General features: G+C 45.6%; 1 protein-coding gene across 11 annotated transcripts in view; it reads right to left on the bottom strand.

Annotated features, from left to right (window-relative positions):
* CUX1 (cut like homeobox 1) overlaps window positions 1–14,621 on the bottom strand; it is a 265,020-nt gene that overhangs the window by 61,881 nt on the left and 188,518 nt on the right. For 6 of the 11 annotated variants that reach the window (XM_060268517.2, XM_035138885.3, XM_035138887.3 and 3 more), the window contains 2 exons: window positions 14,038–14,203; window positions 12,028–12,084 (listed from right to left, as the gene is read on the bottom strand). The exons of 2 other annotated variants lie outside the window; for them this stretch is intronic. In XM_060268517.2, coding sequence (XP_060124500.2) covers window positions 12,028–12,084; window positions 14,038–14,203 — 223 coding nt within the window. The remainder of the gene's footprint in view (window positions 1–12,027; window positions 12,085–14,037; window positions 14,204–14,621) is intronic. 3 more of the 11 variants (XM_035138891.3, XM_060268518.2, XM_060268522.2) reach the window with 1 other exon arrangement.

Here is a 14,621-nt window from a genome sequence, read left to right as displayed (position 1 = left end):
GGCAGGTAGCACGAGGTCAATGGATTGGCCAGGCTTGGCATAAACAATTGTCTGGTCAATGGACCTGCTGCACCTCAGGACCCTACTTGCAGATCAGGTGCCTTAAACTTGAAGGTCCCTAAACTGGGGGAGGCAACCCTTTCAGTTCAGGGTCTGGCATGACCACCTGCAATGGCTGTCTCACTCTGGTATGGGACAGCTTTTCTTCAAGGAGCAGCAGGAGGAGTCTAAAAACTCATCCTTACCTGCCAGCCAGAGACAAGGTATTGAACCCATGTATATAACCGTGTAGGAACAAGTGCAGGCCCCATGCACAAGAGACCACGGAAAGAAAGACAGAAAACAACAGCAAAGACAAAACCCACCCATACACATACAACTGGGGGGAATTGCTAAGGAAGGAAATGAGAAATACTACACTCTCCAGATAGCAAGCAGACAAAGGCCATGTTCAATCGGAAACTGGAGTGGACTGAAAAGCAGATTCACTATGATTTGCCAAGAAATGTCTACCATTGATCTGATCCACTATTTAAATTCCAGTGCACAGCCCTCGATCTCCAGTAATAATAACCCAAATTCCATTTAGTGTTCATTTGAGCAGTCAGGATAAAGTCATTTCTTATTATCTCCCCACTGTGTAAAAAACAGCTTGAAGGTAGGAAGTCAGCAAGCATTTCCACCAAAAAGTAATTATCGGGAGTGACATTTTTACTGCTGGCGTGCCATAAGGCGGACTGCGCAGTTGGAAGGACAAGCCGCTGAAGCAAAATGACAGGCCATGCCGTGACATTCCAGCAAAACCCAGACATTATTTTCCTGGCGGTTGGGTCTGATGTACCACTTCTCATTAAGTCCAGGGCCTGGGCTTCAGGTTCATGCCAAACTAGTCAAATCCAAAAGTTATGTATAAATTAATACCGGGGGGCGGGAAAGGACCAACCAGAGAGGGCAGGCAGCTGTTGTGAACTTCTGCTGGGAAAGGGTTCCCTGCTCTGGCCATGGCATCAAAAAGAAATCGGAAACACATGGCTGTGGAGCGTCTACCAAGGGCAGTTCAGGGTCTCTCTTTACCTTTTGATACACCTTTAGGGGGTGGGGAAGAAATCTGAGGATTGCCACAGCAGTGGTTTTCCAAGTTTCTCTTGAGAAAACCTTTTCCATATAGGCTGGGCTGTCAAGGGACCCCTGCATGGCTGCCATGGATTTTGGGGGCACACTTTAAGTCACACACTCATGCCACAGGTTAGGCCCACTGCCACTCTGTGTGAATAAAGAATGTTGGGGAAGATCAGGAGTCGAGGGCAAAAGTGTTGTCCAAGGTAGTTTCTCTGCTATTATTGATCTTTTTGCCGAAGAACCTCCATAGCCCCCCCACAACTGAGCTTGAAAACTGATCAAGAGGGACATGAGCTGCTCAAAGGGGCCAGTGATGGCAGTCTTGATGTCATCAGGATGAGACAGACTGCTAGACACAATAGCAACATCCAGTCAGGGATATTGCCTTCCCTTGTTAAGCCGGGATTCACAGGCAGACCATCCCCAAATCTACTCACTCAAGTGCAGAGGCCAGCACAACCAATAACTTTCCCATGTGCTATGCCAAGGTATATTTGTTTGGGTACATCTTTTGCTGCTCCATGTCTTAGGTGTCACTTAACGCAAGGTGCTATGAAACACAGCTATGTCTACCCCCTCCCTTCCCTAATGGTTTTCACAATATGGGCATTTTCCCATAAAGGTGCTCTGTTTTATTATTGCCCTGACCCAAACCCAAAGGATGGGGGACGATGACGACAAAATAAAAATGGAATGAATGAGATTCCATAATAGTGTGTAATGGAACAAGAGTCAATGATTTGCTTTTGATACCCTAATTCTGCTCTGTGGTAATGTAAACCCACTGCTTTTTATCCTTTCCGAGAGAACTTTCCCTAAGGATGTAAGAACAGCCCTGCTGAATGAACTGAAAGGCAATCTAGTCTAGCATCCAATTTTTTTATAGAGGCCAACTTGATGCCTTTAGAAAACCCCCAATCAGAGCACAAAAGTAGTTCTCATATTTTCTGTTCCCAAATGTACACTGTTTGTGACACAGAGGTTAGATCAATCCTCCTCCATGATTTTGTCTAATCCTCTTTTAACGTAATCTAAACTCAGAGGTCTTTGTCATGCGCCTTTGTCATGCACAATGAACCATCTAGCAAACTGAGAGGACCCCACTTTCTCTCTTTAAGTCAAGCTGCTGTAGTCCCATGAAGTGCAGTAAGACTTGAACTAGTATTCTGGATTACTTATTATTATTATTATTATTATTATTATTATTATTATTATTAAAGTTTTTTCCTTGTTCTATATTAATTTTATATTATTTCATTGTAATATTGAATTCATCTTATGTTTATTGAATTGTTTTTGCTTTATTTGAACTTTAGATACGCTTTGTGACAGATTCTGCCCCCTCCCCCAAATGTTACATACTTTGATAAGTTGTGACAGCCGTCGTGGTGTAATAGATTGAATGCTAAACTTGCTAAATCTCTTAGCCTAACCCACCTCGCAGGATTGTTGTGAGGATACACTGGGAGGAGATCCATGTACACTGCACTCCACAGAGAAGATAAAGGTACTTTCAAATGCCCATCAATTTAATTGGGTGATTCTGAGTTCCAACATTATTCCTTCCTGCTGTACAACTTAAAGTAATTATCACAGCATACCCATGCACAGATCTCGTCACACCCTATACTAAAACTAAGCTGAGGCTCAATAATAATAATAATAATAATAATAATAATTTATTATTTGTACCCCGCCCATCTGGCTGGGTTTCCCCAGCCACTCTGGGCAGCTTCTGGGTACTTCAAGAACGCTATCATGCCCACCCCACACAAAACCTTCTCCATGCTAAATAACACACCTGGTTCCTTCAACCTTTCCCCTCAGAACTACCGTAATTTTCCTTACCACTGGCCCTTTTCACTGTCATCCACCCAACCCGTACCAATTTGTCTAGTTATTTTTTACAGTGTGGCACCCAGAACTTGACCACGGAACTTCAGAGGAATGGACCACTTTCCTCTACCAAAGGCCACTGATGAAGTTGCCTTCTACATGGTCACACTACAAATCTATCTAGCCGAGTGGGAAAGCTGGCAAGAGCTTTCCAAGGTCTCAAGCACAAGCAGGGGCCTTCCCCAGCTCAGGAACCCAAGATCCTTCAACTAGAAATGCTGAGGACTAGAGGACTTCTGCAGACAAGGAGTTTCCCCCATTCAGACCCCCTACCTCTATTTTGGGAGGTTATTCTTTACAAGCTCCGGATTGCTGCCAAAAAGGCTGGTCCTTTTTCACTCTGTGAATATTTGCCTCCCTGCTTCCAAGAGCGAACAAGGCTCCTGCGAACCGCCCCAAAGTTATAATAAAAGCTATTAAGGTACATTATTTTACACATCCTCACATTTGTGCCATCCTGCTTTCCTTAATTTGTGATTAAAAAAAATTGTTGAGAGAGGGTACTTAAATGTAGGACAGTCAGTAAAAAGTAATTTATCATCTTCCCGCTTCGGTGGATGCGCTATCAGCCAACTCATTTTCCGCATTCATCATGCAATCAGCCTATTATTTGCATATTAATCAGGCAGTGGACCATGAACGAGCCGCATCCCAGCCAAATGCTGTACTCTCTCAGGAGGAAGACTCAGTAATTATCATACATCAGTGTTATGATGTGGTAATTGATTATAACATCTTTCTGTTGCCCCTGGGGAGTCCCAATGCTAACCCAGCCCTGGGCCTAAATCTCTCTCTCTCTCTCTCCCTCCCTCCCCCCCTCTCTCCCTCCATCTCCCCTTGCTCAGTGTTTCCCCTTCTCTTCTGCTCCCTTCCCTCCCCACTGCAATTAGTGCATTTTCAAGTTACTTTTCTCATTTTAAATAATCATAGGTTGAAGAGGTGGCAGGAAATCAATTCTGCCGGAACAGAAGATAAAAATATAGAGAGAAGATCACTGGGAAGTTCTCCTGGCCTGGGCAAATCTCGCCGAAACAAACAGGAGGCTTACGTAGGAGAACATCTTCAGAAGTTGCTGCTCCTCCTGTTCTTTATAAAGCGCCTACGTTTTTGTACGTGCTGCACAAAGCCGAAAAACAAACAAGCAGTCCCTGTCTTTCGCAGCCTTACATGTGTTTAATTGTGTCTAATTATAAACATGAAAGAAAGGGAAACGGCAACCATAAAGAACATTAAAGGGAATTCTGCTGGATGAGAACGAAGGTACTCTAGTCCAGCTTCTTATTTTCCACAGTGACCAAACAGATGTCTCCAGCGAGCTCCCCAGCAGAGCTTAAAGGCTGCTACTTATGGAAGCACGGCATGAAGGCAACTGGCATTCAGCACCATGCTGCCTCTGAATATGGAGTTGGCCACCACACTAACAGCAATTGACAAAACGTCTCCTCTTACGACAAGCTGGCAACCACCACCACATCTTGTAGCACTAAATTCCATAAATTAATCACATATTAAGAATGTAAGAGCAGACCCAGGCTGATCAGATGAAAACTCACATCTATAGCCCAACATCCTGTTTCTCACAGTGACCAACCAAGAGGCCTCTGGGAAACCCGTGAGCTGGAAATGAAGACTACAGGCTTCTCCTGCTGTTTCTGTCCCCCATGCTGCCTCTGATCCTGGAGAGAGCAGCACACAGGCACCATTTCATGGGCAGACCATCCTGAATGCACCAAATCCCTTTTTAAAGCCATTCAAGTTGGCAGCCATCGCTAAATCTTATGGCAGCAAATTCTGTGCACGGTGTGAAGAAGGCCTTCCATCTTTGTTGGTTCCAGAATCGTGAAGGAGGCAGAAAACCCTGTTTTGCGACAACGTGTCATTTCTGAATCCTCATGACCAATTAATTTCAAGTTATTGTATTTTTTTGGGGGGGGGGATATCTATCCACTTTCTCTACATCATGTCTATAACCCATGATTGTGGCCCACTTAGCTGTCTTTTTCCTGAACTGAAAAACCTTTGCTGGTAGAGAGAACGCTCCAGCCATCTGACTGGCCCCCCCTCCTGGCATATTTTCCAGCTCTGTGGTGCCATTTTTTAGCAGAACTGACCGGGACTCAGCACAGTATTCCAGACATCACTGCACTGCAATATTTATATTAAGTCATTGTAATAATGGCTCCTTCCCAACGGTTGGGGCCCAGTCAAACAAGATTTTGTCCTGTGCAAGCCCCAATGAAACGAAAGGGGCTTATGCAAGAGAGCACTTGTCATGTTTTGGTCCGATGCTGCATACCATGGAGACTGCAGCAAGGTTTGGAAACAGGTTGCGTGAACATACACAGCTCTAAGTGAGCAACTTGCGTTGACAAAGGTTGGGATAAGACTGGGGCTTTTTCAGCCTCTGTCTCCGGAGAACATCGGAGCCTGAAAAGGCCAACTAGCTCTGGCCTGAATATGGGCACTGTTCCATAGGCTCCCTCCTGATACGCTTCTTTGTGTTATCAGACTGGTGATATGTGTTGGGAGGAATCTGGTTCTTCAGACTCAGGAAAGGTGCCTGCCTTTGAGGGTCCAGGCTTTGGCCCTACAGGTTCTGGGAGGTTTGCCTGGGGTCTCCTGCCTAAAAGTTTCAGGTGCAATGGACTTCCTATCTTCAGCAATTAGCTCTGAGCCTGAACCTGAACCGGCCCTTGCAACCTCCTACTCAATGTCCAGATCACAACTAGATCCTTTTTTTTTTGTTATAACATTTTTTATTAACTTTTCAAATTTTACAAATTGTTAAAAGAACAAATCTCTCAGATCTGTTGACTTCCCATTCACCCTCCCATGGTGTTCTTTTCTTACCTTATAAAAAGCTGCTATATTACTTATATCTAGCCCATTATCATCTATTATACATTATTAAACTGCAATTCTCATCTGCTGCTATACTTCAAATCCTGCTTATGTTTTTACATAACCATAGTTTTTTTAAATAATCCACAAAATATTTCCATTTTTCGAGATTTTTTCTCCTTCATTTTGTTCTTTAATTCTCACAGTTAATCTAGCCAACTCAGCATGTTCTGTCATCTTCATAAGACAATCTTCTTTCACTGGGACTAGATCACAGCTAGATTCAAAGGCATAGCTGCCAAGTTTTCCCTTTTCTCGCGAGGAAGCTTATTCAGCATAAGGGAAAATCCCTTAAAAAAAGGGATAACTTGGCAGCTATGTTCAAAGGTCCTGATACGGCTTCCTGCTGCTAGATCGTGCCTGGGACGTTTATTTGCAGCCATCTCTTCTCCTGCCTAGGCTTCCAGGCTATTGCTTGCATAATATGTTCTTTCTGCTCTGCCCCCCCCCCCCCAATCAGATAAAACAAAACACTGCAACCTCCAAGGGTAGCAATTGTGAAGTTTTTGGACAAAAGGCAGTTTCAAGCTGCTTTATTTAGGTACCAACTGACAGGCTAATTTCAGTCCCTTTTGCAAAAGGGCACACAAAACATCTGCCAGTTGAAATTGGCACTATTTTAGGATCTGAGTTCCTAAATGGGAAGTTGGGGGCGGGGAAAAGGAGGGGAGAAAATAATCAAAAATGCAACAAAAGTAAAAAATAAAAATAAATTAATGGATAGTATGAGAAGATATGGAGGGGGAGAGATGACGTTTGCCACCTGCTCTCCGTACAACCTATCACTGAAGATGTATGTGACAAAATTCTAGTAATGGAAATAATTTGTTATTCTGAGGAATGATGGAATTTTGGTGTGTCAGAATGTCATTCTTAACCTGCATCTTCACTGCACCACTTCAGACCACTTCCCTGCAGAGAACAAGTGTGTCAAGGAGAAGGCTCCTTCTTTTTTTGCAGAGCTGCTCTCTAAGTAGATGGAACTGCTTTGTATGGAGAAGCAAGAAATCCCGTGAGCCCTTACAAAAGCTCTGAAGTGGTTTTAAATATACTGTTATTCACAAAGAAGATCTCTGGGTTCAACCCCAGGCTCTGCTGGCTGGTATGATGGGAGTTGTAGCTCAAAATATCTGGAAGTAATGAGGTGGGGAAAGGCTGTTTTAAAGGATGCCAGGCAGCAGGCTGGGCAAGGCCCCAGCCGGAGATTCTGAAGAGTCACTGGCAATCCAGGGGCAAAGCTGGGCTAGATGGAACAAGCAATTGAGTGCTTCATATCAGATTAATTGATCTGCATGCAAAATCTTCCAAATTCCATCCCTGACTTCTCCAGCTAAAGGATCTCAGGTTCTAGGAGGTCTAAGGAACAGTCACTACCCGAGGCCTTATACAGTTGCTTTCAGGCTAGGTGGACTGATGGGAGCTTCAGAGGAGGACTCACGGCAAGCAGAAGAACTCATAGCCAATCCCCAGGAAAAATAGCTCAGATTGCATGCCTGAAAGACGAGCCACAGTAGATTGCATGGGGCTAGACAGACCAATGGTTTGATCTAGGCTATTTTTAAATTTTATTTTAAAGGTTCCGTTCTGAAAGAACCACTAAAAGATGCAAGACACTCACTTTCCTAGCAAGGAAACAATTTTCTTTGTTTCAGGGATCTGAACCTAGGTTTGTTTATGCTTCGCTCTGGGACCCCATCCAAGGAAGTGCCAGAGTTCACACTCAGACATGCACCCTTCACCTCACATGCCCTCAATGCCATTTCCCCTCCAGCTCCTTCAGGAAGGCAGGCTCCCTTAGGCAGCCCAGTGCTAAGGCGACCCCCTGCTAGTTGCAGCGGCACTCAACGGGAAATGCCACCTGGCTGTCAGGAGCCATTCCCGGATGCTTCCACCAGCTGCCAAGGAAGTGCAGAGCGCCTGGTGCTGTTCCCCCGACTCTGACCCTCTTGCTGTGAGATGGTAAACTAGCAGCTCTTCCAGCAAGCAGAGGGCAGATGTCAAGCCCTTCAGCATGGCAAAGCTCTGTACTCTTTAGAAACCCCAAAGTCTTGAAAGAGCTGATAGGAAACATCCCAGAGAGGCTGAAGGAGGAGAAGGTGAGGGGCAGAAGATGCAGAGGAAGGCAAGGGAGCTGTGGGTGGAAAAGGAACTTAGCAGTTCATTTGGGGCGCCTTGACGCTGAAATACTTCCTCTAGGGAAACTTGGCTAGTAATGATTTGGATTTCTTTTTTGCACCTGAGGAAGACCTTTTCATTTCCCCAGGCCTTTTAGACTTACAGCTTTAGATGTTAGCATAGGTAAAAGTAAAAGACCCCTAGACGGTTAAGTCCAGTCTAAGGCGACTATGGGGCTGTGGCGCTCATCTCGCTTTCAGGCTGAGGGAGCTGGCGTTTGTCTGCAGACAGCTTTTCCGGGTCATGTTGGCAACATGACTAGACCGCTTCTGGCACAATGGGACACCGTGACGGAAACCAGAGCGCACGGAAATGCCGTTTACCTTCCTGCAGCCGTGGTACCTATTTATCTACTTGCACTGGTGTTCTTTATTATTTACCTGACCATCGTATCAGCTCCTCTAAGGGGTGGGAGAGGAAGACAGCAGTATACATTCTCTAAGTAAAGACATTTAGCAGTAAAGATAATTAGCAGGGTGGCCCAAAAGTAGGCATACTGCTTTAGAATCCACTTTCTTTGTTCTTGACTCAAGATCTCATCATTCACAATATCAGTAAAGAAAAACAATCCTTTTATTTATTAATTAAAAGTATTCCTACTTTTGGGCCACCCTGTATGCTGACCATTCAAAATCTATTAAGCACTGAAAGACGACAGATGGAAGAACCTTTAAGGACAGGCCCAAGCTAAAGTGCGGGGGGAAGCAAAGCAGCTAGATTTCTGAGTACTGTGTCTATAAGACGGGCATGCAGAAGGTAGATTAGAATAATAGAATCATAGAGTTGGAAGAGACCACAAGGGCCATCCAGTCCAACCCCCTGCCAAGCAGGAAACACTATCAAAGCGTTCTTGACATATGCCTGTCAAGCCTCTTAGGACCAACAGGAAATTCTCTGGGTCATTGGTGGCAGACTGGCAAGAGTTTCTGACTCCCAATTGTTTAATAACAGCAACAACACCCTCCCTTCACTTATTTTTCACCTCAGGTACATTGCTGAAATGAAGAAAGCTAAAAAGAAGCAGACTTCTGTACGAAAGGACTGTGAACTCAGTTGAGTTCTGCTACTGTAAACCAACACCTAAGGTTCTAAATCTGCTCAGAGACACCCTGTTCTCTAACTAGATGTCTTTTACACCTGGCTCTGGTTGGTAGATCTCGGGGTTCTAGTAAACACCAAGTCGATCCTACAAGGGAGAAGTCAGTCCACCCTTGCTATAAATAATTAGAGCCAGTCACAGATCTATGGTCCACCCAATCCCAATGTTTTGGGATGGGTAACAAAATCAACCTGCCCCCCTGGCAGAATGGTATAAAATTTAATCTTGCAGACTCCTTATACCAGTCCCCAGAATTTATATTCCCATCTTAGAACTGCCAGGTTAAGTTTCAAGGCAGCCCAATTATTAATGGAAAACTGCAAGTGGAACCTAGTTCAATGTCCTCACACATAATTCATTTAACTCAAGTTGCACAAAACCCTCTCCAAAACGCTGCCTTCAAGTAGGAACTCTGCTTCAACATTTACTTCCTTCCTAAGGAGCCTTAGAGCAAATGCCAATTCAAATTATCATCCAGATTGCACTTTTCACATGCAACGTTTTTTGTTTTAATCAGCTTCATTTGTTCCCCAAAGAGCATGGTGATGAGAATAGGATGCCACAATTCACATTTTGCAGATGCAGAAACAGAGTTTCTCAAAGAAATGTTTTCTTTGGAAGAAGAGTGTCTCTTTATAAGATTTGTGGCTTTAAAGTGCCATATGAGCAGCTACAGGCTTGCAGTCAATAATTTGGCCGGTAACTTCAAATCAATTATGAGGTTTTTCATCTTTTGAGCTCCTGGCAATGTGCTCCTTCTTCTCTTTGCCCAGAGCTTCACCCAGCTTCCCTTCCCCTCTCCATTCTACTGTATCACTCCCTCTTCTAAGCCCCAACATACTTCCCTAATCTCCACATCGTCCTTGGATTACTGCAGAGGCAGAGAAACCTGTGGATTACAACTCCCATCATCCCTGACCATTGACCACTGACCATGCTGGCTGGGGCTGATGGAATTGGAGTCCAACAAGGTTCAAAGCTTTCTCATGTTCCTACATCTTTTTACCCTGCCTTTCCCCTTTCCAGGGTTTGAACAGCCCAGCTACGGCTCTTTTGCCTGCCACACCTCCCTGTGACGTTAGAAAGAAGTATCACTGCCAGAAGTTTCACCAAAATGGATTTGTGCATGTCACAATACAAATTATCTCAGGATTTTCACTTTAGAAAAAAAAACCCCACCTCTTACTGCATCCCATAACAACCACAATTCCCTGAGCAGCATGAAGCCTGGAATGATGAATGGGACTCAAAAAGAAAGACAAATAAAACGAGAAATCTGAAAGTCCCCCAGGATTACCCTGGACTGTATCAGCAAATTAAGAGTTCTGATTTGGAATAGAGATGGGCAGACCCAAGGTGATACATATGCCATGAAGATGAGCACACTGAGTTCAGCTCTGCTTCCCTGCTTGTGTCTTAAAGTCTTTATAAAGTTAGAACAAGTATATGGGAAAAGAAGATGCTTTGTGAATGAGCTATACAAAAACTCTCTTACAAAGCAGCACCATTCAAACTGACTAGCCAGTCACTTCTAGCACACCTTTCTGTGGATCCACTCCCGGGAAGAGTCTGTACTGTGAAGTTGCCTTAAAATAGAATTCACAAGTGCACAGTCTTCTAATAAAACATGGTGGTAGATACTGGGGTGTGACAGGCAGCAGGAGAGCAAGCCAATTGGGCGCCTGGGGCAGTGTGTGTGCCCTGAGCCCAGGGGCGGGGCCAGCCTCCGAGGAGTCTGCGTGCCTCATCCCACTCAGCTGCCCTACAGCTGGGGGGAGGCAGCAGGCGGACCGTTTGGGGCAGCGTGGAGCCTGCAGGCACCCAAGCCACCACGTCACTCCCGGGAGAAATATGTGGCTCGGGTGCGCTGCAGGCCCTGTGGTGAGTGCCGCCTGGCATTTTGTCAACCCCCCCCCCCAGTGGTGACACCCAGGGCAGCTCGTCCCCACCGCACCCCCTTCCTCCGCCCCTGGTCACAGGCCACCAGATGTGGCAGGGAAAGACCACTGATAGTGACCATTAAGGCAAACTACCCCTATACTTCATATAGAGGAGGGACAGAGACAACCAATGGGAGAAAGAGTAGTTTGACAAAGGCTACCTATGAGGTTCATTGCAAAGGCAAAATCTGAACAAGAGACGTCTTGGCTTATCCATCACCCTCAACTGCTATGATCCTGTAGCACTTAATGTGAGTCATAGGACTATCTTTCTAATTTGAATTGTCATCTAGTACAAAACCAAGGAATTACCCCACCCCACCCCAAGCAGAATGAACACAATCCACTGAACACCTCTGCCACCCCAAGGACAACACATATGAAGCTATTAATTCCAGAAACTCAGTAGAAGATTAATTGGGACGAGGCATTCTCAATGGTGGCACCAAAGCTTTGAAACTCCCTTCTTAGAAAGGTTTGTCTCCCTCCTTTTTGACCTCTAGGCATCTCACTAAAAGTGGTGGTGGGTGGTGGTGGTGGGTGGGTGGGTGCTAAGCTGTGTTTGTCATTTGTCTGGTGCTGCTCAATTATTTAGATTTTAGTTGCTGCACTGTGGGTTTTAAACATAGTGCAATTCCTGAATAAAAAGGCAGGCTATGCACTTTAACAAGTAAAAACAAAACAAAACCAAACCAAAACCAAAGACAGAGTAACGGGGGGGGGGGAATGAGGAATTAAACCTTTTAACTTTTTGCAGGGTAAAAAATCCAGGAAATGGAAGGTGCAACTCCAACACACCAGAAGAGAGTAGAACAAAGGTTGCTCCCCCACGCCCCATGAAGAAGCCAAAACACAACGCAACCAAGCAAAAGATTTTGTAAGAAAGCAGTTGATTACCTGAGCTTGCGCATCCCTGCTGAAGGGAATCTTGCAGTGATGACACAGAGTGAAGAACTGGAGAAAGAAAAGGAGGACTATCAGGAAGAGATAGGAGAGGAATGTAGCCTACAACTTGGCAGCAAAATGAGGGTCATTAAATGGCCCAGGACTAACATTTTGTGCATTTTGATATTGTGCAAAGCAGCACAATATCAAACCAGCTCAATTCCCTTTCCTTTATACCAGGAAAGTGGAACCTGCTGCTGAACTACGACTCCCATCACTCCTGATCACTGGCCAAGCCCTTTAAAGGCTCATCCTAATGAAATTGTACCTTTCTTCCATACCTATGTGCGTGCTTTCGACCACACATAAAAACTATCCAATGAAATCCTGTCCAAGTGCACCAGTTTTGATCGGCTATTTGTTAAAATTTCTCCCTTGAAAGGCATTTAATATTCTCTCTGCAAAGAAGCAAGGTCTGAAATTTACCTTAATTAGTTTAGGCACTGAGTCTGCTTGGTGATGGGCTGGAATCTTAAAATGGAGGCGCTAGGTATTGGATTTCTTGCATCTGCATTCTAGATCCATTTGAAATAGGATCCAAGAGCCTTCCAGGGTTTGGGCTGATCTGAAGTAGATGGTTTTATCTGCAAACTTCCCAAGGCAGGTGGGATGACCAAGAGAGCTCCTGGGAAGCACTGTGATAAGCCCCTGGAAGCTGCCTTATGTCAGAGGATACTAGAGAACCACACAGTTCCATGGTTCCATGTGTTGCTGCAAATATTCCTGGCCCTATGAAAGCAACTACTTCTAGCCCCCCCCCTTTTGTAAGTCAAGGGTAGGGAAAGTGCAGGCTGTATGACAGCCCCATCAGACTCTTAGTGATGTCTGGGGGGGGGGAGGTCAGATGGAGGATTAGTGGCTTTGCTGATTCAGAATGGATCCAAATTAAATTCAAATTAATTTCCAACACTTGGCAAATGTCCGCCAAGTTAATCGGATTCACGTGGAATCGTTCTGAATAGGATGGTGGAGGATGGGTGGACCAACTCACTTCTAGCCCCCAATGCCCTTTAACTGTAAAAGAAAGGACTCTAAGCAAAGAAAGGAATAGCTCAAGCCTCCCACATAATTCCACAGTTAAGTGCACCACTTTGCAAGGCTAACTTGCGCCCTCCGTCTTGAGGCAAGGACGCTGAAGGAAAGGGAGGCGGAAAAACAGGTGCAACTTGAGTTTCTGAAGCCCCAGCATTGAGAAACGCCACCAAGGGATGCAGGTACCCTCCGTCCAGCACATTTATGGAGGAATACAGGTTGCAGGCATGAGTGCATTGAAAGAGAGTGCAGCTTTACCTTTTCCTGGAATCGCTCAGCTCTTCCTTAGGGAAGCCCAACTTGTGAGGGTTTTGGGGGGGCTGGGAATGCCTCCTGCCTTAATGTGGTTTCTAAAGGTAAGGCAACCACTCACCCACTGGGGAGCCTATTGGGCCCAAAGATAAGGGAAAGATGGCAGCTGCAGCCCACTCTGTCATCTTATGCAAACCCAGTAAGGGAGGGGGTGGTTCTGCTGAAAGAGCATTTGTGGTCATGGCCACAGTGCTGCACACACATCAGGCTGTGTTCTTTTTCCTACTGCAGGGCATTTCCCCTTTCAGACACTGCCCAGGAGCCAGAAAACCCACCAAAACAGCAGCTGCTTTCTCAACACCAGTGAGCGGCAGCTCTGGAGGCACCCAGTTACCTATTCTCTGAAGGGTAAAGATAACAACCACTGGTTCTTTATGCATGTGCGTGTGTGTGTAAGAGAGAGAAAGAGATGTTTGAGTGTGAATGGGGTGTGTTTGCGACTTTGCTCGCCCCCTCCCACCTTGAAACATTTCTAGAAAGGAATGCAACCCTCCAGCTGAAAAAGATTTAGCACTACAATCTAAATGGAAGGGTACAAAACCAAAGGAAACACTGTGAAAGCCGAGCCTGTGTATGGCATTAAAAAACCCTACTAAAACAGTCCAACAGTCTACTTACCCTGGCCTTGGGGCTGCCCTTGGGATGGCAAGACTCCCTGCCCCAGTTCACCGTTTAGCCAGAGCTGCATGCGGATGAATGGCTCGCGGCCTTTCTGCGTCAACTTGCTCCATGGCTTTGGCCGGGACAGCATGTCACTGACGCTGCCCTGGGAGAGGCCCAGCACCTGGAGGGAAGCAACCACAGAGGACACGGGATTAACAGTGCCCTGGATTGGAACTGGGAAGATCAGGGGGTGGCCTACAGGCCGCATACAGCTCTTATTCCCCAAGAGGGACATCTGCTAGAGGAGAGGTGGTGCCACACTCTGCCTTCTTCCACCTGCTGGCAGGAAGAGTGCTGGGTGCCACAACAGCACTTTTAACCATTCTTATTGCTATGAATGCCTTCAGCCGCATCTCTGGTTATCTGTTGTTTGCCCTTCTGAGCTGGCAAGGGGGCGAGCACTGAAGCAGAGGGACTACATGGAAGGCAGACCAGTGGGGAAAGAAGCTGGGTGTTTACTGCACATGTTCCATGTGCTATCCAACAGATACCCGGGAGACTCACACAACACCCTTGTGCTGGAAGACAGTGAGCAGTTT

Source organism: Zootoca vivipara, chromosome 14 (genome assembly GCF_965207765.1).
Source record: "Zootoca vivipara chromosome 14, rZooViv2.hap1.1, whole genome shotgun sequence".
NCBI lineage: Eukaryota > Metazoa > Chordata > Lepidosauria > Squamata > Lacertidae > Zootoca > Zootoca vivipara.
The sequence above is the reverse complement of the archived record's forward strand: the minus strand, read 5'-3'. Positions and strand labels throughout refer to the sequence as shown.